Source organism: Rattus rattus, chromosome 4, assembly GCF_011064425.1.
Source record: "Rattus rattus isolate New Zealand chromosome 4, Rrattus_CSIRO_v1, whole genome shotgun sequence".
In the NCBI taxonomy this organism is placed as follows: domain Eukaryota; kingdom Metazoa; phylum Chordata; class Mammalia; order Rodentia; family Muridae; genus Rattus; species Rattus rattus.
This window is the reverse complement of record NC_046157.1, coordinates 21,686,883-21,711,929: the sequence shown is the minus strand read 5'-3', so window position 1 is coordinate 21,711,929 and position 25,047 is coordinate 21,686,883. Positions and strand designations below refer to the sequence as shown.

General features: G+C 36.6%; 2 protein-coding genes across 4 annotated transcripts in view; one reads left to right on the top strand and one right to left on the bottom strand.

Annotated features, from left to right (window-relative positions):
- Iqcb1 (IQ motif containing B1) overlaps window positions 1–17,317 on the bottom strand; it is a 47,021-nt gene extending 29,704 nt beyond the window's left edge. The window contains exons 1-7 of one of the 3 annotated variants that reach the window (XM_032900180.1): window positions 17,224–17,317; window positions 16,696–16,765; window positions 14,168–14,279; window positions 13,814–13,976; window positions 8,490–8,619; window positions 4,319–4,412; window positions 818–917 (exon numbers count right to left, since the gene is read on the bottom strand). In XM_032900180.1, coding sequence (XP_032756071.1) covers window positions 818–917; window positions 4,319–4,412; window positions 8,490–8,619; window positions 13,814–13,976; window positions 14,168–14,267 — 587 coding nt within the window. In that variant the 5' untranslated portion in view covers window positions 14,268–14,279; window positions 16,696–16,765; window positions 17,224–17,317. Of the gene's footprint in view, window positions 1–817; window positions 918–4,318; window positions 4,413–8,489; window positions 8,620–13,813; window positions 13,977–14,167; window positions 16,111–16,695; window positions 16,766–17,223 lie in introns of those variants that run through there. The other 2 variants (XM_032900181.1, XM_032900182.1) reach the window with 2 other exon arrangements.
- A 98-nt stretch (window positions 17,318–17,415) lies between these two features.
- Eaf2 (ELL associated factor 2) overlaps window positions 17,416–25,047 on the top strand; it is a 40,203-nt gene continuing 32,571 nt past the window's right edge. Inside the window, exons 1-2 of the mRNA XM_032900179.1 lie at window positions 17,416–17,648; window positions 20,852–20,946. Coding sequence (XP_032756070.1) covers window positions 17,543–17,648; window positions 20,852–20,946 — 201 coding nt within the window. The 5' untranslated portion in view covers window positions 17,416–17,542. The remainder of the gene's footprint in view (window positions 17,649–20,851; window positions 20,947–25,047) is intronic.

Genomic DNA, 25,047 nt, shown 5'->3' with positions numbered 1-25,047 from the left:
AATGCAAGTCTTTTCAAAATGTGCTGGTCATAAATGATACTGAACCTTAAATCCTAGGAGGATAAATCTTCTCTACTCTTCCCCCTCAGCATAACGCTTGCTTCTTGTCTCTGACTTTTGCTAATGTGGATACCTCTGCCTGAAAATCCTGCTTTCTCCTCAGTCTCACTGGACAACTTATCTTCAAAGTTTCATCTTGGATTTTAACTTCTCCAGGATACATCTGCACTCAGTTTGGTTAGAACATAATTCTTAACACTTCTGAATAACATTAACATTGCAAATTAATATACCAAAATGTAATGATTTCTGTCTCAATACTCAACTGTCACTCATTGAAGACAATATTATATCTGAATAAACATTCTAAACACTAGGAGAAACACAGTAATTGTGGCCCATGATAGCTAACGAATAAACCCATATTCGAGTGAAATGATGAGTAATTCCACTATGTACATTCTTTCTGTTTGGATCTCAAGAAGTACCTATTACTTCCTTTATACTATTTTTAGCACATACTATGATATTTAGTTTGCTGCTTATTAAATATCTAAGTGAACATTTTTTACTATTATTCTAATATTTTTCTCTGGGTGTCACACCAATTCTCTTTCTAAGCCTGAAATTTTCTATAGCATTTAGATTATATTTTGATAACAAATTTCTAATCTTTTATAATATTTTATATTACCCTTTCCCAAAAGTCAATCATAAGAGAATTTAAATTTCATATATAAGTCATATATAGTAGGTTTTGACAAACTGTAATAAAATTAGTAATGCCTCTGATTAGAAGTTGTGTAAATTAAGTCACCTGTTGATCTGTAGTATATTCTGAAGCAGAGTCATGACTGTAGCTCCTATTTGAATATTGTCAGTTTGCAGTAGGTGCAAGAAATGATCACTCTGCAGTACTAGGAGAATAAAAAGAAGAAGAAATGTTAACAATTTTATAATAACCTAAGTAAGAATTTGTCTTTTTTAAAGTCAAATCAAAGTTTGATCATGTCTGCTAAACTTCTGGCATTGAATGCTCTATAATAAAGATTTTTATAGCTACAGGCAGTTTTAAAGGGCCATAAGTAAGAGTCATTCCATTTTTATGAAGTTAGTTATAGTCAAATGGGTCGTCTATAAATACCAAGTGAAAATTTTATTATTACTTCTTTAAAATTGAAGATAACATCTTCTAAACCTGAATCTTTTTTTCTAGAATGAGTTTCACTGAATAAAAGTTTTCCCAGGTTTATAAATTTTAGGTTTCATTAGCCAGTTACAAGAACTTGGTGTTCAATGCCTACATAAGTTGCTTAACCTCTGTCCTGACCAGTTTTGTGTCAACATGACACAGGCTAGACTAGTCAGAGAGGAGGGATCCTCAATTGATAAAATGCCTCCACAGGATCGGGCTGCAGGGGCATTTTTAAAACTAGTAATTGATGTGGAATGACTTAGTCCATCATGGGTGAAGTGGCTCCTGGGCTGGTGGTTCTGGCTTCTGTAAGAAAGCAAGCTGAGTTAGGTCAAGTGGAGCAAGCCAATAAGCAACACCCTCCATGACTTTCATACTGGCTCCTGAGTCCAGGTTCCTGCCCTTACTTTCTTCAATGATGAACATCGATATGGAAATATAAACCAAAGAAACCTTTTCCTCCTCAAGTCATTTTTCATCATGGTATTTCACGACAGCAATAGTAACCCTAACTAAGAAAACCTCCCATAATCTTCATTTCATCATCTTTGAAATTAGAAATAAATAACTCTCATAATAGGTTAAGGCATAATGTTCTAGAAAAGATTATGTTCCCAATAAATGTCAGTTTCTGTTCCCTACATCAGTTGAAGGACAAGATTAATTAAAAGTAAGGTCAGGTATGTTATAAGCTGGACCATGGAACACTACTGTAGCTTTCTATTTGTTCTTTCCCACACCAACACTGTTCTTCATTTATATTTATAGCTCAATTATTCATTATGTATCACATTATAACATGGAAAAAACATTTTGTTTTACATGGTTTCTTTAGTAGTAAAAAGTAAAATCCCTGTAACTACAATAAGTGTATTTTCTATTTGTGTCATATTCTACTAATGACTCTAGAAATAACCAGAAATTTACTAAAATCATATGGAATCTAGTTCATAAATTTTCCTTTTTCTCTGTTGAAAAGGACCTACCAATTTGTTTATTTTTTTTGTAACAGAAATTTTAAACATACTTAAAAACAGACAGGATGATGTAATAAATCCCCATGAGCAATTCAATAAATTAAAACCACCAATTCATAGCCGAACTTGTTTTATTTATGCTCCCAACTGCTTTCATTGTAAGTTGAAACAAATCTAGGCCATTGGATTATTTTATCTAGGTCATCAGATTATTTTATCCATAAACATTGCCAACATAGCCTGAAAACAAGATTGATAAACAAAAAAGCATAACCGCCGATATCCCTTAATGAAAATTACCTCTTAATTTCATCAAGGAGCCAGGTAAGTGTTCCAACCTCTAAGTGTTTTGTGAACTTTTAAATTTGTTTCAATTAAGATTCTAGTAAGATCCATGGAACACGGTTATCTCTCAAATTTTAAAATATCAATTATTCTTCCATTTTTTTATTTTCTTTGTAATTTATTCAGAAAATAAAACCATGTAAATTGCCCTCTACCTTCTGCAGGTTTAATTCTGTCATTGTATTCCTGGAGTGTAATTTGTTTCTTTGATTTCCTCTAACTTGGCCATTGGCATTAGAGGATTGAAATGATGGAGGTTTGAATTTTTGGTTTTGAATTTTATCTGTGATGTTATGATAATGCATTGGAAGTGTTTAGCTCTTTTTTTTAAAAGATGTTGACAGACATAGATAGAGGATTACTACACCTGCTTATTCATGAGAAAGTGTAAAACAGATGCTACTCTCATGCCTTATTCATTTATTAGCTGGAATCTCTTCACATAGAGAAAGATTTCATTGATGTATATGGTAGAATAAAAGCTAGCTTTAGATTCATTTTCGTTCAAAAAATATATTCTCTGGCAGGCTTCAATAGCAACACTTGGTGTATTAAACTTATAGTACAACTTTTAGCTGGTGTGTTAAACTTGTAGCTCAACTTTTATTTATTTGGCTAATAGAAGCCTTTTAAACTAAAATAAAAATTCCTCTCCTTATCTGTTGAGCTGATTCACCAGTCCTAGTAGAAGTCCCTTTGTGTTGGCTTCTTAGTCCTTTTAATACTGGAGAAAGTTTAATTGCTTTCTTTACATCTGGTATTTAAGCCACTTCAAGATCATTTGTATACATTTTCTATCCCAGACCTACAAATCAGTAAATTTCTTCATAGGTGTGAAACAGTTTATCTGGGAAATATTATTAAAAATACTTCAATATATACATTTGGTTTTTTGCTCAGTAATTTTATAAACATTTAACAAACTTTTGATAACTATATTATGGCTTCATATTAACCTTAGACATACTATCATTTTATTATAGTTCTTTTCAAAATGGAATATGGCATTTTAAAAAATTATTCAAGGATCTTCTTTCTCCTTTATATGCCTTTCTATCAAGTCTAAGTGCTTTATATTTTTTGGTTAAATAGTCTTTAAATTGGAAATTTGTAACAATGGTTGATATATAATAGGAAAAAAGATAATACTTTAAAAAGTATTTAGTCACTAACTTAGCTACATGCCTACAACTGCCAAAAGTCCTAGTTACACTAACTCCATAGCCTTTAGAAAATGGTAAGTGATGTAGATTACAATCCTAGGAACGTGCTTTTTATACTTAGAGAATTATGTGACTCTTTACACACATGAACGATTAGGAAAGGATGTAGAACTAAATATCCAAGTGTTAATACCTGGAAAAACCCCATAGTATAGCATTTATGTAATGTGAAATTTTTCAAAAGAGTAAGTATTGTGCCATAATTATCATGAAGGAGTATGGTTTTAGTCTTATGAAAACATAACATTAATACATATTTAGAATTTTCAATGAAAAACAATATCCAATGAAATAACTTTGAAGCTTGGTAAAATTTATAACAGCCTGTCCTTTCAGATTATGAGTGAAACTCTATTTACATGTACATGGAAATTTTTCTAAGTCTAAAGCTAAATTTATAACACTAACTGTAATTTTAAAATATTACTTTCCTAAACAGTTCAAATTTAAATTAATCAATCTCTCAGATTTACTAAACATAAGAGAAAGTCATCTTTCAGAAACAGTTCCTTTAATTGGGCATTTATCAATCAAATGCTGCCTGATATTAGTTACGTTAAGCAGTTCTTCTTTCTTACCATTCTGTATGAGTTGAATATGACCTCCCAATAGCCAGAAGAGAGAATCAGTCACAATTTGGAAAAAATGTAGTAATTTATCTTGCTCTTCACCCTTAATACAAAAGATAAAAACAATTTACTTTTCTAAAGAAAAGACCTCTCCAGAGTAGTCAGCGGACTTGATTTCTGAATTCAATAGATATTTATAAAGTACCTGAACTTCTTTGTTTTATTTCTTCATTTGTGCAACCTGCATTTTTAGTATATGAATATTCTCCTAATTCATAGTAATTATCCAGACAAAGCAAGAACAAACTAAATAGCTTAAGAATTACAGATGGATACCCTACAACTTAATGCTTGAAATGCATCAGAATGACTTGAGGAACTTTTAAACTACCCCTCTGCACATTCCAAATATACAGAATCTCAATTTCCAAAGTTAAAGTCCAGACACCTGTATTTTCATAGTTAGGTGAGTGACTTCATTGTATAGCCAGGATTAAAAACCCTGGTAATATGAAAATGTAGCATGTAAGGCATTATTAATAGAACTGTTCAGTTCTAGTTTCTACTCTAATGCTTTATGAGAGCAGAGAACATGCCATTTACTCCCCATTATAAGTCACTATCTACAATTCTTATGTATAATAAATGTTCCATTACTATATATCAAGTAAATAAACAATGTTTTTTGTTGAAACTAATCTTGTGAAAAGGTGGTAATAGTACCATAACAGGAGACAAAATAGATCCCATTGACTTTGTCTGTCATTTACTGACTATATAACTTTACTGTACAGTTGTGTAAACCTATCCAGATCCTGAATGTTTCTACTGTACCATAAAATTAATAGCAACAGTTAAAAAGTAAGGCAAATGAACAAACAAAATACACATTAACTTAAATAACTTGTCTTTTCCTGTAAAACCACCAAATATAAGTAAAATAACATTAAACTGATTTCTTAGTCTACAAACTCCTTTTCTAATTTTATCCAAAAATACAATGAGAATGGACATAATTTTTTGTTGTTAATCTCAAAGAAAGATCCTGTATTTCTAGATGTCCAAACTATACTTTAAAAGCCCGTTAGATGATGTCAACCATTAATTTGTAACCACTGACACTTAGTTTGCCATTATAACATTTCAAAGTTCTTGAATAGGTATTTTTCTCTTGTGATATGGATTTTAAAAACTAGTATGTAGCTTGGACCAGAATAGCTAATATATGTTCTACAATATTTTCTACTACTCACAAACTATCAAATTCTTAAAAATTTGCTTGAAAGCTTCTAAGTAGGCTAATGATCCTCAAAATTCCAAACGTAGAATATATGATCTCTGAGTTAAATCCTCTCCCAACAATATTTCTTATATTTGAACTAGCATATTGTCCATACTGTTAAATTTCTCATTTAATTCCATTAGTTTTGTTTTTAATATGTATGAGTGTTTTTCCATGCATGTGTACCACATCTAAGCATTGCCTGAGGAGGACAGAAGAGGGTGTCAATTATAGGAAGTTGTGAGCTACCATGTTTATTTGCTTTGATTTTTGAGACAGGTTTTCACTACCTAATCCTGGCTTACCTGAAATTCTAAATGAACCAGACTGGCCTCAAACTCCCAGAAATCCGCCCGCTTCTGCCTACAGAATGCTAGGATCAGAGGCATATACCACTATGCCCAACAAGAAGTGTTTTAGTCTTGATTCATAGTCAAGAAATACTTCACTCACAAAAAACCTTTTAACAAAGTTTAATGGTGGACATCTATATTCCAGCAGTCAGAAGATTGAGGCAGGAAGATTTTGAGTTAAATGTTATTTGGGCTACATAGTGAAGCTCTATCCTAGGAAAAAACACACGGAAGGAAAAAAATGGAGAAAACACATCTATCTCAATTGGCATGTTCTTTCCTATGTATATTACATTTATTATGTCATATATGTAAATATACCTGTTTTGTGCTGATTTTCACTCAGTAGCCCAGGCTGGCCTGGGATTGAGCAATCCTACTGAATCAACTTCCCAAGTACTAAGACCATGAGACATTTCCAGTCTATAATTTTTTTAATGGCTAATTAGGAGTTGCTATAAACTATATGAGCTTGCAGCTTTGTCAACAGTATTGAGTTTCTATAAATGTCAGAATAATGAGACAACTATTGGTCAATTTCTTTAATATCCAAAATAAAATGACTCTTTTTCAAAGTAAAAGTTTGTCATTGTTATTTATAATCATCCCATATGCCATAAAATACCTTAAATTATCTAAATATTACAAAATACTCATTGATAAACTTTCCCTCATCTTCCTTCTCCTATTATCCCTAGCTAGTTTTCTAGTCCCAACTCCTATGAGATTAGCTTATTTTAGATTCTATATGTCACTGAATTTATACAGTATGTGACTTTCCAGCTTGGCCTACTTCACCTACTAACCTTCACTTCCTTCCATGATGCTGCAAATCCAGAAATTTGTCTTTTTTATTTCATTATTTATGCATCCACTGCTGAAATTTAGGTTATTACTATTTTTGACTATTGTAAATAGTGATGCAATAAACACAGGAGTACAGATGTTTTGATATTAATCTCTCTTCTTTTAAATAAATATAAGTCCAACAATGTAATTACTGCATACTGAACTATCACATATAATAAAAAAATCTTAAGAGTGAAATCAAGGAGGTGGAGAGATGGCTTAGTGGTTAAGATCACTGGCTGCTCTTTCAGAAGACCTGGATCTGATTCCCAACACCTGCATGGTAGTTCACAATAAATAAAGATGAGAAGTCTTTGAAATTCAAGTTGGAATCTGAGTTCTCTGTTGTACCATTCTAGCTTAATGCAACTGATTGAAAAAGAATTAAAGATGAAGAAATTCTCAACTTCTGGTCCTATTCCTACTCTCAAAGTTAGGACTGAGGACTGAGCAAAAATGCACTCAAGGCCTGACTGTGAGCACAGTGAGATAATCTTGAAGACAATCACTTAAGGTCAAGTCAAGCTGTTAGGGGAAGAATGGGCACCATAAATGGGAAATTGATAAGCTAGTTATATAATTGATCTAGTTATCCACAAGAATGGAAGCAGAAGCTGCCAATACCATCCAACAGATAAAGGACATGACTACTTTAATAAGCAACAGTGCTAAGTAAACTCCTAATGACTTCTCATTAGACCGGATTCTTTACTTAGACAGCAAACAGTACAAGCTACATGTTCTAAACTATGAAATATGTGTACAAAATAGCTCTAACAGGTTTGGACACTTAAGAGTGGTAGAACACAAGGTCTTCAAAAATTTGCTTCTCTTGTGATGAAAAGATCCTATTACAAATTCAAAAAATAATGTGGCATCTGCTGCTGTTCTAAGGTGTGGTCACAGATTCCATTTCAAAGTCTGATGTACTGATGTGGCACTTCTTTAGAGAAACTAGACTAAATGCAGAACATTCTTGAATACTAGAATACTGATTCCCATGCATAAGGCCTGGATTTTGCCCAACAGCTCCTCAATCTGAAATAGATATTTGATAAGACAAAGAATTATTTTTCACCATGCTCTCCTCTTCCTTCCTCCCCTCCCATCCTCTCTCTTTCTCTGTATATAAACATTACATAAAACATAAAAGTATCAAAAATATTATATAGTTCCCTTAAAGTAAGTACAACTTTATATGTCAATTAAAAAATAAAAGCTATGGTCTAACTATCCCCAACTGTCAGAAATTAAAAATCTGAAATGGCTCTAACAGTCTGGAGAGAAGTGATGCTGTGGATATAAGTATATATGTATATTGCCTCAAATTAAGTGGTAATACAAACTCTTCAAAATCATACAGTATTCTTTAGCTAACATTTACATTTTATAATGTAAAGATTAAGTTCTTGGTTGTAATTTTTGGGTAAAGATGTTTAAATTTACTACTCTACTTGTGTGTTCAGCCACATATAGCATATTTGAAAAATGACAGGAGATAACTTAGGGAGGGATAGATATGGTGCACATTCTTGTAATCCCAGTGCTGAGGAGGCTGAGGCAAAAGGGCTGAGACTCTCGAGACCTGCAAAGCTATAAATTGAATGTGAAGCTAGCCTGGGCTAAACAGTGGAACTTTGTTTCAGGGGAAAAAAAAGAATGAAAATTATTTGGCCATACAACACTAAACACATACCTTAGTTGCATTGATGAAACATGTTTGCAATCGTCTTCCCAGGACAAGAAAATTTTCGGCAGCTGATGGAAGTAATTCCTTGTAAAATTCTTCTCCATCTTCTCCTGGCTCTAATCCCACACAGCAATGGCTGAAATAAGAGAACAAGTTTGCGTTAATAATAAATATCATTTGAATATTCAAACTTCCATAGGCATGGTACCTTAATGAGTCTCATCAGTGTCATTCTTTTGTTGACAAGCCAATTAAAAAGTTGCTAGTAAATTTCAGCTTTCTAGGGAACTAAACTGTGAAATGGACCTTGCTTGCATTTTAGTTCCAGGTTCACATATCCTAAAAACAAATATGCTGGCTCCGTAAGAAATGAAAGATGTGCCCAGGTGATGGTGTATGCCTTTAATCCCACACCCTAGAAAACAAATACAGAAAGATCTCTGAGTTCAAGGCCAACTGACTTGGTTTACAAAGTCAGTTCCAGATCAGTCAAGTTTACACAGTAAGACCCAGTCTAAAAAGAACAAAAACCAAACATCAGAAAGAAAGAGGTCACGGGAAGGGAGAGAGGGAGGGAGGGAGCAAGAGAGGGAAGGAGGGAAGACAAAGTGAAGAGAGAGAAGGAAAGAGAATAAAATAACATGAAAGACACTTGGTTTACAATCAAGAAGCCAAATCCAAGAACAAATCAAAATGATCGTCCATCATGATCAGGCAGGCTTCATCCCAGGGATGCAGGGATGGTTCACTATATGGAAGTCCATCAACATAATCCACTACATAAACAAACTCAAAGAAAAAACCCCACATGATCATCTCACTAGATGCTGAGAAAGCATTTGACAAAATTCAACACCCCTTCATGTTAAAAGTCTTAGAAAGATCAGAAATTCAAGGCCCATACCTAAACATAGTAAAAGCAATATACAGCCAACCAGTAGCCAACATCAAGCTAAATGGAGAGAAACTTGAAGCAATCCCACTAAAATCGGGGATTAGACAAGGCTGCCCACTCTCTCCCTACCTACTCAATATAGTACTTGAAGTCCTAGCCAGTGCAATCAGACAACAAAAGGAGATCAAAGGGATACAAATTGGAAAGGAAGAAGTCAAAATACCACTATTTGTAGATAATATGATAGTATACTTAAGTGACCCCAAAAAATTCCACCAGAGAACTCCTAAACCTGATAAACAACTTCAGAAAAGTGGTTGCAATATAAAATTGATTCAAACAAATCAGTAGCCTTCCCATATTCAAAGGATAAACAGGTTGAGACAGAAATTAGGGATACAACACCCTTCACAATAGTTACAAATAATATAAAATACCTCGGTGTGACAATAACTTCAAGTCTCTGAAGAATGGAATTGAAGAAGATCTCAGAAGATGAAAAGACCTCCCATGTTCATGGATTGGCAGGATTAATATTGTAAAAATGGTCATTTTGCCAAAAGCTATCTACAGATTCAATGCAATCCCCATCAAAATTCTTACTCAATTCTTCATAGAGTTCGAAAGAGCAATTTGCAAATTCATTTAGAATAACAAAAAACCTAGGATAGCTAAAACTACCCTCAACAATAAAGGAACTGGGGGTGGGGGAGATTACTATTCCTGACCTCAAGCTGTATTACACAGCAATAGTGGTAAAAACTATATAGTATTGGTACAAAGACAGGCAGGTGGATCAATGGAAAAGAACTGAAGATCCAGAAATGAACCCACACACCTTTGGTCACTTGATCTTTAAAAAAAGGAGCTAAAAACCATCCAGTGGAAAAAAGATAGCATTATCAACAAATGGTGCTGAGTCAACTGGAGGTCAGCATGTATTAGAATGCAAATCAATCCATTCTTATCACCCTGTACATAGTTCAAGTTCAAGTGGATTAAGGACCTCCACATAAAACCAGATACACTCAAACTATTAGAAGAAAAAGTGGGAAAGAGCCTTGAACACATGGGTACTAGGGAAGTTTTCCTGAACAAAACACCAATGGCTTATGCTCTAAGATCAAGAATCGACAAATGGGACTTCATAAAATTGCAAAGCTTCTGTAAGGCAAAGAATACTGTCATTAGGACAAAATGGCAACCAACAGATTGGGAAAATATCTTTACCAATCCTACATCAGATAAAGGGCTAATATCCAATATATACAAAGAACTCAAGAAGTTAGACTCCAGAGAATCAAATAACTCTGTTATAAAATGGGGTACAGAGCTAAACAAAGAATTCTCAACTGAGGAATAACGAGTAGCTGGGAAGCACCTTAAGAAATGTTCAATATCCTTAGTCATCAGAGAAATGCAAATCAAAACAACCTTGAGATTCCACCTCACACCAGTCAGAATGGCTAAGATCAAAAACTCAGGTGACAACAGATGCTGGTGAGGATGTGGAGAAAGAGGAACACTCTTCCACTGTTGGTGAGATTACAAGCTGGTACAACCACTCTGGAAATCAGTCTGGAGGTTCCTCAGAAAACTTGTCACAGTACTACCTGAGGACCCAGCTATACCACTCCTGGGCATATACCCAAAAGATGCTCCAACATATATCAAGGACACATGCTCCACTGTGTTCATAGCAGCCTTATTTATAATAGCCAGAATCTGAAAAGAACCCAGATGACCCTCAACAGAGGAATAGATACAGAAATTGTGGTATATTTATTCAATGGGGTACTACTCAGCTATTAAAAACAATGACTTCATGAAATTCATAGGCAAATCAATGGAACTAGAAAATATCATCCTGAGTGAGGTAACCCAATCACAAAAAAACACACATGGTATGCATTCACTGATATGTGGATATTAGCCCAAAAGCTCAATACAATACACAAACCACATGAAGCTCAAGAAGGACAACCAATGTCTGGATGCTTCAGTCCTTATTAGAAGGGGGGAACAAAAATATTCATAAGAGGATGTATGGGGACAAAGTTTGGAGCAGAGACTGAAGGAATGGGCATTTAGAGCCCACCCCACTTGGGAATCCAGCCCATACACATATACCAAACCCAGACAACATTGCTGGTGCCAAGAAGTACATGCTGATAGGAACTTGATATAGCTGTCTCCTGAGAGGCTCTGACAGAGCATGACAAATACAGAGGCAAATGCTGGCAGCCAACCATTGAACTGAGAATATTTTTATAGTTAGGAAAGACTCCCATTAGGGGAGTTAGAGAAAGGATTGAAGGAGCTGAACAATACCAACCAATCAGAGCTCCTAGGGACTAAACCACCATTCAAAGAGTACACATGGACGACTCATGTCTCCAGCTGCATATGTAGCAGAGGATGGCCTTGTTGGGCACCAATGGGAGAAGAAGCCCTTGGTCCTGCCAACCTGGACTCCCCAGTGTAGGGAAATATCAGGGTGGGGAAGTCTGGGGGGTGTTTGTGGAGGGGGAACACCCTTTTGAAGAAAGGAGGAGTATGGGATAGGGGGCTTCTGGATGGAAAACCAGGAAAGGGAATAATATTTGAAATATAAATAAATTTTAAAAATCCAATAAAAAAGAAAAAGAAAAATGAGAGATTTCAGGATATTATCTACTATCACCTTAAAGGCAAGGAATACCTTGACCGTTTAATTCATGTTAATTTCTGTTAACTGATGCATTTTAGAATCTAATAGCTAAAAATGTCTAGGGTGAGGTTAACTGTCAAGGAACAAAGATAAGAAAATCAAACACTCTAATTTCAAACCAATTCCTCTTTCCAACAAACTGTTTTCTTACAAATTATCTGCCTGTCTAGTCCTTGTATCAGAAGGGAAAACAGTAAAAACACTAATATACTTATAGTAGGAACATTTTATAATACACAGTGAAGAAGAAAAGCCCTTACAGAAATATTATTTTCTTAAAACTATACATTAAAGCTAATCCTTGGATACAAGTTGAACATCTTCAGAAATAGCAATGATAAAAGTACTTGTACCGAAAAAGAGCCTTCAACCCAAAAGTAGATATTAGTATGATAAGTAATCACTATTGTCTAAATCTTTTCAACAAAATGTATATACACTGATAAACAATGACAATTACAAATTGAGCATGTTAAAACCCTCATTGGCTAATGCTTACTATCAAGTTTTTACTTTCTCTTTAGTTCTTAAAATTAATTACTCAGCATATCTATATGATAGATAACATTAAGAAAAGAAATATTCAACCAATATTGTCATAAGCTAGCATATATCATCAAAACAAAAATACAAGCACTTATTTACTTATGTTAATCAATATTGAAAAAATCTTGAAAATTAAGTATAAAAGAATATTACATAAATTTGTTAACTTTTTTTTGTAACTGCATACTTTGAATTAGGCCTTTATGTAATAACAAAGTAGAATTAAGCAGTTTAGAAAGTTAGGATCTAAGACAGAATATTGTAAGTATGAAAAAATCTCTCCTGTGAGGATAGTTCATTTAAAATCAAATGGAGTGGGGCTGGAAAAATGGCTCAGTAGTTAAGAGCACTTGCTACTACTATAAAATACCAGAGCTCAAATCCAGAACCCATGTGCTCTTCTGTTCTCTATGGATACCTGTACTCATGTACACATGCCCACACCGAGACACTGACATATACATATAATGTAAATAATAAATTTTATAAAATCAAATGCAAGTGGAAAGATTAACTCAGTTACTGAGAGCAGTTTTTTCCTTTATCACCTTCTTTAAAAACATCATTTTGGGGTTGGGGATTTAGCTCAGTGGTAGAGCGCTTTAGGAAGCGCAAGGCCCTGGGTTAGGTCCCCAGCTCAAAAAAGAACCAAAAAAAAAAAAAAAAAAAAAAACATCATTTTGATCTTTCTATTTTTAATATAGCAGTAGAAAAGTAAATGCTGCTTCTAAATTTCATGTACAAGATTAGGGCTACCTAATGAATATGTATTTTAAATAGCTATATCACTACAGATGAAATGAAGTTTCTACAATTGTTCTACAGTTCTTTGCTCTATACTCCATTTTGTTCCCTAGTCACTGTGTTTGTATCAAGTATCACTGCGACACAATCTCTACTCTAAGTTTTCCAAGTACAGAGCTTTATTCATTTCTTCAAATATCCCTGAGTCAAAAAAAGAATACATTAGCTAACTGGGACTAAAGTGGCAAACAAAAGACATGATCATGTGTAAAGATCTTAGAACAAACAACTGAAACTAAAATTACAAACAATAGCATACAATGGGAAAGAAAAGTACAACCAAAACATACAGCAGATTCCAATTCTTAATAGAATGACAAATAAAAAAAGAATTACTGAAAATTAGAACAATCTAACCTATTTGCTTCATTTTACCTTAGTATCTGTGTAAGCTGGGAAATTGTAGACCAACCACCCTGGATTCGAGAAGAATCTTGACTGAGGACCAATAGACAGTACTGAATGAGGTCATAACAATATATATCTTGCTTGACTTTCTTTAACTCTGAGCTTCCCAAAGGGGTGTTGTTTATTATTTCTAAGGAAAAAGAAGATAAGATATACTTATTCTTGCTCAACTCATCTAACAAGGACTTGTATTTATATGTTGTTATCATTAAAAATATAGCAAAAAAGAAAGGGTTATTCCACAATGTTAAGATTTCTCCAAACGAATTAGAATACTAACATTGAGTCATGTCTTTCCTAACTATAAAAATATTTTCTTACCTTTTAACTTCAATAATATAACAGGGACATTTTGTTCAGGACTTTTCGCTACTTCAGCAGCTAAAGACAAGATCCTTGGGTCTGTACCCGCTGGCTTCATTTTTTCTACCACCTATGCTTAAACATAATAATCATTTTAAAAAGGTCAAATGTAAGAATCAGAAATTGTATCAGCTTCACATTTACTCTATGCAACAGTTCTAGGATAGACATCATACAGGAGAAACAGATTATACAAAGAGTTGATATGGCAGGCTTAAGTACAGCTTTCTCTTCAAAGGTCATTTTACAAGGCTGGCCATTGGCTACCATCTAGAATGTGGATTTCAGAAGGATTTTTATTGTTGTCTTATAAGCTTGGATCACTGTGCCAAAGCTATTATAAATATAGTGGTTGTGGTAAATAAACATGTTTTCCTTTTAGATTCTGAGAATGTTGATGTATGCTTTGTCTGATTTTCAATACTTAATAAGATACCTGAGGTATTTTATAAAGAGGTTTATTTGGCTCACAGTTCTCGAAGTTCAAGGGCTTTATGTCAGCGCCCTGGCTTAGTTCTGGTGAAAGCAGTCTTGGCTTTGCCATATTACAGATGCTATGTAGTATGAATAGAAGAGATATAGCACATGATACCTGAGAGAGACTAAGGAGGGGACAGGCCTTTTTATAACAGTCTTCTCTTAAGGACTATCTAAACTCTTACAATTCCTTCGAGGGTGGTGACCCCAATGATCTAATTATTTCCCACTAGGCTTCACCTCTTGATGGTTCCACTATCTCTAATTAGTGGCAAAAAAAACAATCTTTCAACACAAACCAGTAACTATTCTGGTCACTAAGTATCTAGTAGCAAATACTTCACTGGTGTAGTCACAACTGTTTTCCTTAAGAAATTATGTGTATCCTGCAATTCTACTGGGAGTAGATCTTGGAAAACTGAGCCTTGTTTCCTGTGGATTTATCCTATATGATCTTTTCACTTTAATGACTGTGCTTTACATATCTTCACTATAAATTACAGCTACAAATAAGACAATATATGTGTTGAGTCCTATGAGCCCTTCTACCTAATCACTAAATCTGGAAATGGTTTGGAAAACCCCAACATACTAGACCTGAGAAGTGTCATGAAATTATAACAAAATTAAAAGTTACTTATAGTGTATCAATTCTAAAATTAAAAAGCCCATACATCAACTTTCTTACTAGACCCTTTCTATATAAGCTCTAAGAATTTGAAGCTCAATAATATCATTAATATAAAACATTTTAATTAATAAAGATAACATATAGCATTTATTATGAGGTAAGAACTGTGCTAATTGGGTTTCAATGCATTATTTTATTCTTACAATGGGATTATGAAGTAGTGCTCATAATCATTTCAAATATGCAGTTAAGAAAAATAGAACTTAGCTGGACATAGTGACACATGCCTTTAAATCCCAGCCCTTGGGAAACAGAGGCAGCTATGTCTCTGTGGGTTCGAGACTGACCTCTACATAGTGGGTTTCAAGACAACCAGAATTAGATAGTGAAACCCTCTTCTTGAGTAAAATATAAATCATTAACAGACAAACTCACTGAAACTATTCTAAAGAAAGTCCAATAAAATTTCTAGCATGTAGAAGATGTAAAACTTTCCTAGAGAATGCATGTTATCTTATTCTTTCCAATGACTACATTATTCTACCTGTTCTTTGTAAGAATTCATCAAAATACATTTTAACGTTCCCTTCCCTGGTAGCCATTCAGGTTGCAAATTATTTTATACAGTATGGTAATAAAATAAATGTGAACGTATATCCACTCACTTGTGCCACTGAATAAACCCCTCTGGACACTAAATGGCCACAAAGTCAACCACCTGGGTTTCTCTAAACCAATGGTTTCATCTCTGAACGTAATAGCCATTCCTTGTCCCTAGACTTCAAAATTTAGAAGGCAAATCTAGAAATATGAAAGTACACAGAGCGCTCTGTGTAATGTTTTACTTGCTTGCATGTATTAACTCATTTAACTGTCTCAACAATTCCAAGGGATGGGTGTTATTTTTTACACAGCTACTATTATTTCCCCAATTCTAAAGATAAACACATTGGTTTGATTTGCTTGCACGAAATCACATTAATAGTATGAAGCTGACGTAAAAGCCCAGACATTCTGCCTTCAGAACCTTCATGCATAAATATCACACGGAACAGTCTCCAGGTATCTTTAACGGGTTGAAGGCAAAAATAAATAAATAAATAAATAAATAAATAAATAAATAAATAAATAAATAAATAAAAAAAAAAAAATCACCCATCCGCCTGGAAAATAAATTGACAATTCTACTGAAGGCAGAAGGTGAAAGCATTGTCTGATCACACAGGTAACCTGAAAAAATCACCTGAGGGGGCAACTTCACTGTCTGCTTTCTCTGAATTCTCCTCTAATACAATGAACGCTCTCTCCTACTTCCTAACAATTTTGTGAAGTGTCAGGAGGGGGAGAAAGGCAATTATCAATCAATCAATGCTCTTACCCTGTTGCTAGGCTGACCTTTGAGGAATCAAGAATCCCAAGGCCGTGCCCTTCACTGCTTCCAGGAATCACTAGGGCAGAAACAAATGACAGAAATGTACAGCAGTCAGTTACCCCTAATCCTACGCTTCGGTCTCCTCTGGAAACGCCCCCTCCTCAGGTCCTGACTGGGCAGGAAAAGCGTGCGCATTTAAAGGTTTAAAAAAAAAAAAAAGACAAAAAAACGTCCATCAAAGGTAACTGCGCCGCTTCCAGAGGCTTCCAGTCTGGTCACATCACCTGAGGGGGCGCGGCTGGGGTTCCAGAACCGCCTCGGAGCAACTAGGCCTCAGGAGGCCAGAGGCTGGCCCCGGCCGCCACCCCTCCTCAGGCGTCCGTTTCCACACCAAACCTGCGGGCCCGGCGCGGAGGAGGCCCACGCTCCCGTTAGCAGGCCCCGCCAACCAGTTCTTCCCTACGTTCCTGGCGTCCTAGCTTCCCCGTCCCCTAGGGCCTTCTCCCATCCCAATCGCCACCTCGGGTCTGTTACCTCATCTTTTCCCCGCGTTCGTCCACCTCAGGGCCCGACCCGCACAGCGTACCTCAGCGTGGCCGCCTTCGCCGAGCTGTGTGCGTCGCGACGCGGGAAGGGGGCTAGGGGCGGGGATGAGCCCCAGGCGAGGGGCGGAGCAACTGTCTCCAGACAGCCAATCAAGACTCGGGGCGCTCCAAGGGGCGGCCTCACGCGTCTGGAGAGAGATGAACGGAGCCCGCCCCGGTTCCGAGCTCAGGCTCGCGGCCAGTGCAAGCTGCTCCAGAAGGCTGCGGCGGCGGGACGGTGAAGGCGAAGCGGGAGGCAGAGGAAGAGGATGAATGGACCAGCGGGACTCGCATACCTCGACCGTCGCGAGCGGATTCTCAAATTAGGCGAAAGTTTCGAGAAGCAGCCGCGCTGTGCTTTCCACACCGTGCGCTGTGAGTGCGGACTGTCCGGGGTACCCCGGGTGCCTCCTGGGATGGGAGGGTGGTATGGAGACAGACTCCTCAGGATTCTGTAACTCTGTCCTCGCGGCTCTTTGCTCCCCGGGAGACCAGATGACAGCGTGATCCATTAACCCGTTGTCAGCCTCTGTGCAGGCACCTGGTGTCCCGCAGGTGTAGGAGAACCTTGGAAGGATTTAAGAGAGACTGACTGGCAGGAGAGGAAGTTTTGTGGGGGGATCTGCAGGGGCGGCTGTGGAGACTAGCTTGTCAAGTGAATGATGAAGAGTTTGGAAAGGTGACAGACAGGTGGAACAAAGGACCGAGTGCGGGACAAAAGTGATGTTTAGAGGCCACAAGGACACTTCTTCCCCATTTTCACTTGTCCTCACTCTGGCCGATGAGGCTTCCCAGTGGGGAGAGATTGACAGCTGTCTCAATCATTTGTATCTCTTTTAGATCTCAGATTTCGTGGGCAGCTAAGCAATGACTGATTATCAAAAATTGAAAGGTTTTTTTTTCCTACTTTCTTTACTTTAAAATTTTACCTCCCAATGTTTCTATTCGTCGGTTTTCTTTTTTGTTCTCTGGGATCTTTTTTAGTAAGTTATTTTTAATGTTGTTGGAAAAGAGGTTATAATGAGCCTTCTCGGTTCAGTAATTAAATGATATACCAGTATGAAAAATGTAACTTAATTTTGTATGTAAAACTTCTTTTTTGCATAATAGGCCGCAGAATTCTAGCGCGTAAGAGAAACATCACTGAGTCGTGACCTCTTGTGTGTGTGTGTGTGTGTGTGTGACAAATTGTAGATTTTTCACACCTTTTCTGCAGCCCAGCTCTTCTTTATTGTCTCATTGTCCTACATTCCTCCACCTTTCTGTCTCTTTCCTTATAAAGTTTATATTCTGAAACACATCCATTTAAAACTCAGTCTTCAGAGTGTAAGTTGTAAACAATCTAGTTATAACTTAGAGTAAGGGTAGGAAAAACCAATGGTTTTAACCTGCCATTGATCTACTTAAACTTTATAAAAAAAAAAAAAGACTTTACTAAGCAAAAATAGCATGCTTTGGTGGAATAAATGGGAGAGGTTTACCAACAGAACTTCAGTGGTGCCCCTTGTTTATTTTGCTCTGTATTGCCATCCAGAGCGCTCTCTCTCTCTCTCTCTCTCTCTCTCTCTCTCTCTCTCTCTCTCTCTCTCTCTCCCTCTCTCTCTCTCTCTCTCTCCCTCTCCCTCTCCCTCCCTCTCCCTCTCTCTCCCTCTCTCTCTACACCTAAAAGCAAGATACTGTTCTTATCTGATCTCTCAATGCCCCTTTCCCGTGTCCTTTTCCTCTTCCCTCTCAGGAATTCAGTGATATTTTGTTTTTCAAGCTGCAAGGATTAAGATTACGAAAAAAGTTATAAAGATAGAAATATTTATTTTTATGTATATATGCGGGCCTGAGTCTACATATGTGCACCACATTATGCAGTGCCCTCAGAGACCACAAGGGAACCTCTAATCCTTTGTAACCAGAGTTAACCTTGGTTATCAATGACCTGATGCTGATGCTGAGAATGACCCAAGTTCTCTGCAAGAACAGCCAGTCCTCTTAACTGCTGAGCCATCTCTTCTGGCCCTCGGTGTATATATATCTTTATAGCTTAGGTACACATCCTCTTCTTCCAGTTACAAATCCAAAATTAAGTGAATGAAATACAGCTTTTGAAAAGTGCCTTGCGGGTGTTTCAAAGACTTCTATTTATAGTTTCTTTGATTAATTGATTGTTAATTTCAGTGTTAGAACTCAAACCCAAGGCCGTGAACATACTAGGCAAGTGCTCTGTCACTGAGCTACATCCCGGCTTTACAAAAGTTCTTAAAATGTTGAAAACATATTTTCCAAGTCAGAGCCACAAGAGTGACAATAAACAAGAATATGTAAGAAGACAATGGTAATAACAAGTACAGAATGAACAAGTTTAGATTCCACACTTAGTCCTACAGAAGGCTTTAAAAATGTGGTGTCTCCCCCACCCCTATTCAATTAAGTATACCATCACACAGAATCCTTTTAGGTTTATTTAAACAAAACCTGCCATTATCCTTGGCAGGGTCACAGGTTTATTTCCAGTGTGACCTTCAGTCTTCATAACTCAGTAAGGAAAGGAAACTATATAATATAGAATTTGACATTTATGTAGAGCAGGTGGACCTAATTTACACCAAACACTCAAGCCAGTGTTATTTGAAAGCATTATTTTTGTCTCATGTATGGAATAAATCTTGCCTGTCTTTTACACTAGTGCTTCAGATAAGCCTGGTTGTGAACCCTGAACTTCGCCAAACCTGTATGTAATGTGACTTTTAAAACATTCCCTAAGCTTTCAACCACAGTATTCATTTGTGAAAATGGTAATAGCTACCTTCTGGATTCTTTCCTAGAGAGGTCCTAAAAACCTAACACGGTATTTAGAACGTGGTAAAGAGTAAATAATAGTTACCATTAGTTTTTATGAGTTCTATTCAATTATGTATGAGGAGTTCTAATGCATGCAATTTACTCAAATGTAACAATGACAACATTTAGCAACAAAGATTCACTACATAGAGTTTGAATACCTCATTAGAATGAATTCTGGATTTGGGCTACCACCAGCATTATAATACATATCTATGTAAGGGCTAATAATCAGTAAATTTCCTGTTTTCATTTGTTATTGTCACAGAATGAGCTGATAAGTAATGACTATTCAAGTGGGCCCACCCACCAAAAGTAGTAAAGCTTTAGTGTGAGTAAATACCAGGAATTACCCTAATTTAAACTAGGATTTGATGGCACTGATAGTTCTTTGACCAGGGTGAACTCTGACGTCCTTTCCTTGCTATGACGGATTGTACTCTTTAAACAGTGACCCAAGGGATTTAGCGTTAAGGAACTTTGCAGTTAGAGGACCTGGGTTGGTTCTGAGTACCCACGTGGCACATACACCTACCTCTAACTCCAGTTAGATCCACTGGCTTCCTTGGGCTCCTACACCCGCATACATGGAAACAAAGCATCCACACACATACAATAAAAATAACTGGACAAAACTACCAGTGAACCAAAATAATCCTCTTAGTTGCTTTTGTCACTATCTGTTCACAGTCATGAATAATACATTGTGTTATCTTAAAAAAATTGATATTTGTATCTATTTTTAGATGACTTCAAACCTGCTTCTGTTGATGCCTCTTGTGAAGGAAATCTTGAGGTTGGCAAAGGTGAACAGGTGACAATAACTCTTCCAAATATAGAAGTAAGTAGCTCTCTATATGAAGATGAAAGAGGTCTATTCTAAAGGATAGAAACTAAACCTCAATGAAAATATTTGCACCATTTATTTGCACCATTCATAAAATGGTGGTTGGTTAAAGTGACGAATGCTGTTCATAGGAAGCAACATCAACACATTTCAAACTGTTTCAGCTCAACCAATGTTAAAACACTTTAGTTCATTTAATGGTTTCAAGGAATATCGTAGCAAATGACTTGACAGTGATTACCGAGATGATTATAGATAATGTTTCTTGCCTTGTAGTCCTAGATTGCTATTACAGATGGACATGTAAACTAACAGCTAATGTATAAGTTAGAACATATATAGAATGCCCCATATGCACTTAAGTGAAACAAAATCCTCTGTCCAACGAATTCTTGAAAGGCTTCATAAAACGATCGGTAATTGAGCTGAGCCTTTAAAAGTTGAATGACAGACAGGAAATATGATACTCTGGTCAAGCAGAGTAATACACAAAAGTCTCTAATGCTGAAAAGAACAGGCCCGTGAGGTAAATAACTCATTACAGTAAAGTACTGTGAGAATAGATTAAAGGAGTAGAAGCTGAAACAGACTGGGATCAAATTGCAGACTTATTTTATATTGAAGTTTAAAATTTGTACTTCATTGTATTGATACTAGGAATAAGTCTAAACAAAGATGGATATGGCGAGATTTATGGTTCATTGGGGGAGCTATTTTAGAAGTATGCACATTGAACAACTTTTATATAAATTCTTGGGACAATACTTGTTTGAGCCTTCTAGTTTTTTAAATTTTGGAATATTTGCAAATATATAATAAAATATGTCACGGATAGAACCTACATCTAAAGTACAAAATTTGTTTATCTTCCATAGGCTATATACGCTTAGCTAAAAAAATAATTTTATGCATTACTTACGATAGCTTAGTAGATGAGACAGTCGGTGATGTAGAGTTCTCCACTTGTGGTGTTATGTTTGAGCTGGAAAGATTTGCAATTTGGAACATTTCAGATTTTTGAATTTTGAATTAGAGACACTCAATCTGCAGTTTAGGAACTGGGCTCTTCGGGCCCAGGTGCTAGGGTCTGGAGCCCTTACCCGAACATTTTCTCCGTTTTTTAATTTTTTCCAAATGTGTTGAAATACTGCAACCCATGTTACTTTCAGAAAATACACGTTTTCTTAGTTCAGTCCTTGAGTTAGAAATTTCTTATTAACTAGAATTTTGTTTTGTTTTTCTTCTTTTCTTTTCTTTAATACTGACTTCATCTGTTATAGAGAAAACCAACTCTGTAACTTTGGGTTGTGTATTTTAAAAACTGAACTTTTTGAGACACGTTGCCTTTAATTTTATATTGGGAGGAGTCTAGAGTTGGCCAGTTTACATTGTCTCACATGGATCAGTGATCTGGCTTGTCATGGGTAGAGGTATAACAGTTTTAATCTTCGAATCTGCTCTCTTTTTCTTGCATTTATAATTCAATACCACTCATTGTGACTCCGCCACTGTGTCAGATGTAGTCAGTTGCTGTTTCTGAAGGCTTTCTTGAGGTGGAGCTTTGTATGTGTATGGGAGTTCTTGTTGAATATTTCTCATTTGTTTCCTTAGGAACTGAAGAAAATGGAAAAAAAATCAATTCACTATGAGATGTCATGGATACACTAGCTTTTGAAATCCTCTATTATGAAAAATTCCCAGATTCTGGTGTTTCTATACCATTTGGAAATTTATTAGGAAGCATAAACCTTATTTGTTCTATGGCGTCCATTAAGGAACAAACTGAATGAACCATTCAATTTTATTTTCATTTTTATACTACTTAAACATAAGTTTTTAATATAAATAGTCATACCCCCCACTTCCTGCCTCCAGCCCCTCCCAGCTACCTTCAAAGGTCTCTCATGTCCGCCCCATCCCCAGGCACTCAGGGAAAAGCAGCCATTTCATTATAAAGGGGACCGAAAAGCTTTTAAGTTCATGGTGGGGATTGCTGTTCTGTAGTTTCAGGTTATGGTAGTCCGTGATGGTTAGTTTGCGCCAGGACTCCAGTTGGCCCGTCCTTGCCGAACAGAATATCTGTGTTTCAAGTTACAACTGTCCCACACCATCCCTTCTATTGCTTTGCTATGGCAACCCTTCTATGTATTGATAAGCATTATTTTGTTCACCCTTATTCTGCCTAGTGAAGAGTTATAATCTACCATGTTGGATTACGGTCTCCATAGAAGTCTTTAGCAAATGACTGTTGGACTAGGCCTTTGTTGTCAAACCTATGGCTTAAAAAGGAAGGAAGTAATTACTCCTTTAATCTGCTAGAGATATCCCACACGCCATCTGCACTCGTGTGTACATACCTACACACACACATGGTTAAAAAAATGAAATTATCAGTCAGGCAGTGGTGGCACACACCTTTAATCCCAGCATCCAGGAGGTAGAGGCAGATGGATCTCTGTAAGTTCAAGGCCAGCCTGGTCTACACAGAATGAGTTCCAGGACAGCCAGAGCTGCACAGAGAAACCCTATCTTGAAAAACCAAAATAAGTAAATAGAGAAAGGTAGGTAGGTAGGTGGATGGATGGATAGATAGATAGATAGATAGATAGATAGATAACATTTTTAAAAAACAAGAATAATTTCAGGTTCTGATACTTTTTTTTGATAAGGTAGATTTTAAAATCCATTACTTTTTTTCTATTACAAAATAGAATAAACAAAAATGAAGTCTGTAGACCAGTTAAATACTATGCATTTTTATAAACATTTTTAAAAATAGTAAATACTAATGATGACAAACATCTATTGGATGTGGCATGGCTGGTCTCACATGCTGTGCTTGGTGATTTTTTATGTATTACCCACTTAATTTTATCCGCTGTCTACATCAACAACTAGGAGCTTACCCCTATGTGATAGAGAAGGAAACTGAGGCTTAAAGAAAGTAAATAATGTGCCCCAAACTGTAAAGCTAATAGATGAGAGCCAGGACCCTCTCCCTGTGGGGTGCGTGGTTCACCATATTATCCATGAGCATCCACTTGTACAGTGTTCACTCCATGCCAGGCACCGTCTCAAGGAATTCAGCATTCACAGTCTGGAAAAGTAGGTATTGCCATTCCACTTTTAACTAGAAGGAAGGGGCCCAGAGAAGGGCATATCTTTCTCTCTCTCTCTCTCTCTCTCTCTCTCTCTCTCTCTCTCTCTCTCTCTCTCTCTCTTTCCCTCCCTCCCCCTTATGAATAACTGGCAGAACAAGTCCTCTGAGTTCTAAAATCCTCCTGTTGACCATATCATTTTTGTGCAGTCCCAGGGATCATAGCTGCTCACTCCCATTTGCAGCAGAGTTACCTAGCAACCAATTGTGAGGGTCCTTGCTTTTTTTCCATAAACCATCTGAAACCTCCTCTAACGGGCCTGGCTTGGATAGCTCTCTTCCCCTCTGTTTACGTCAGGCAGGTGGGGGGCGGGTGGGGCCTGCTCTCCTCCCTTGCTTCCCTCCTGAACATCTGCAAGTTTCAAGATCTCTTTGAGTCTTCTTTCACACAGAAGGGAGGGGCTAGGAGGACTTGGAGGAATGTGGAGTTCTTAGAGGCTCAGCGAGCTCTTTTCCTGTCCAGCCTGTTTCGGACAGTTTTGTTTAAGGAGAGTACACGTTGTACCTGTACACTTAACAAGCAAGCAGAGATACCACTGATGTCAAATGTGGAATAACAAACAAAATGTTCCTTCTGAGACTTCTGATATGCTGGAGGAGATGTAGCTGAACTATAAATAACATTTTTAAAGATTTAATTTAATTTAAAAATTTCTCTCTCTCGAGTGTGTGTGTGTGTGTGTGTGTGTGTGTGTGTGTGTGTGTGTGTGTGTGTGTGCACTTAAATGTAGGTATATTGGTGGGGCCAAAAGAGGCCATTGGATCACCTGGAGCTGAAATTATAGGCGGTTGTGAACAAGGGACATAGGAACTATACTTTGGTCTTCTGTGAGAGCAGTATGTGCTCTTAACTAAGGAGCCATCTTCCCAGCCCCATAAGTAAACAAATTTGAAGGCAGAATTAAGATCCTCTTTAGATGATACCACAAATATGAGAA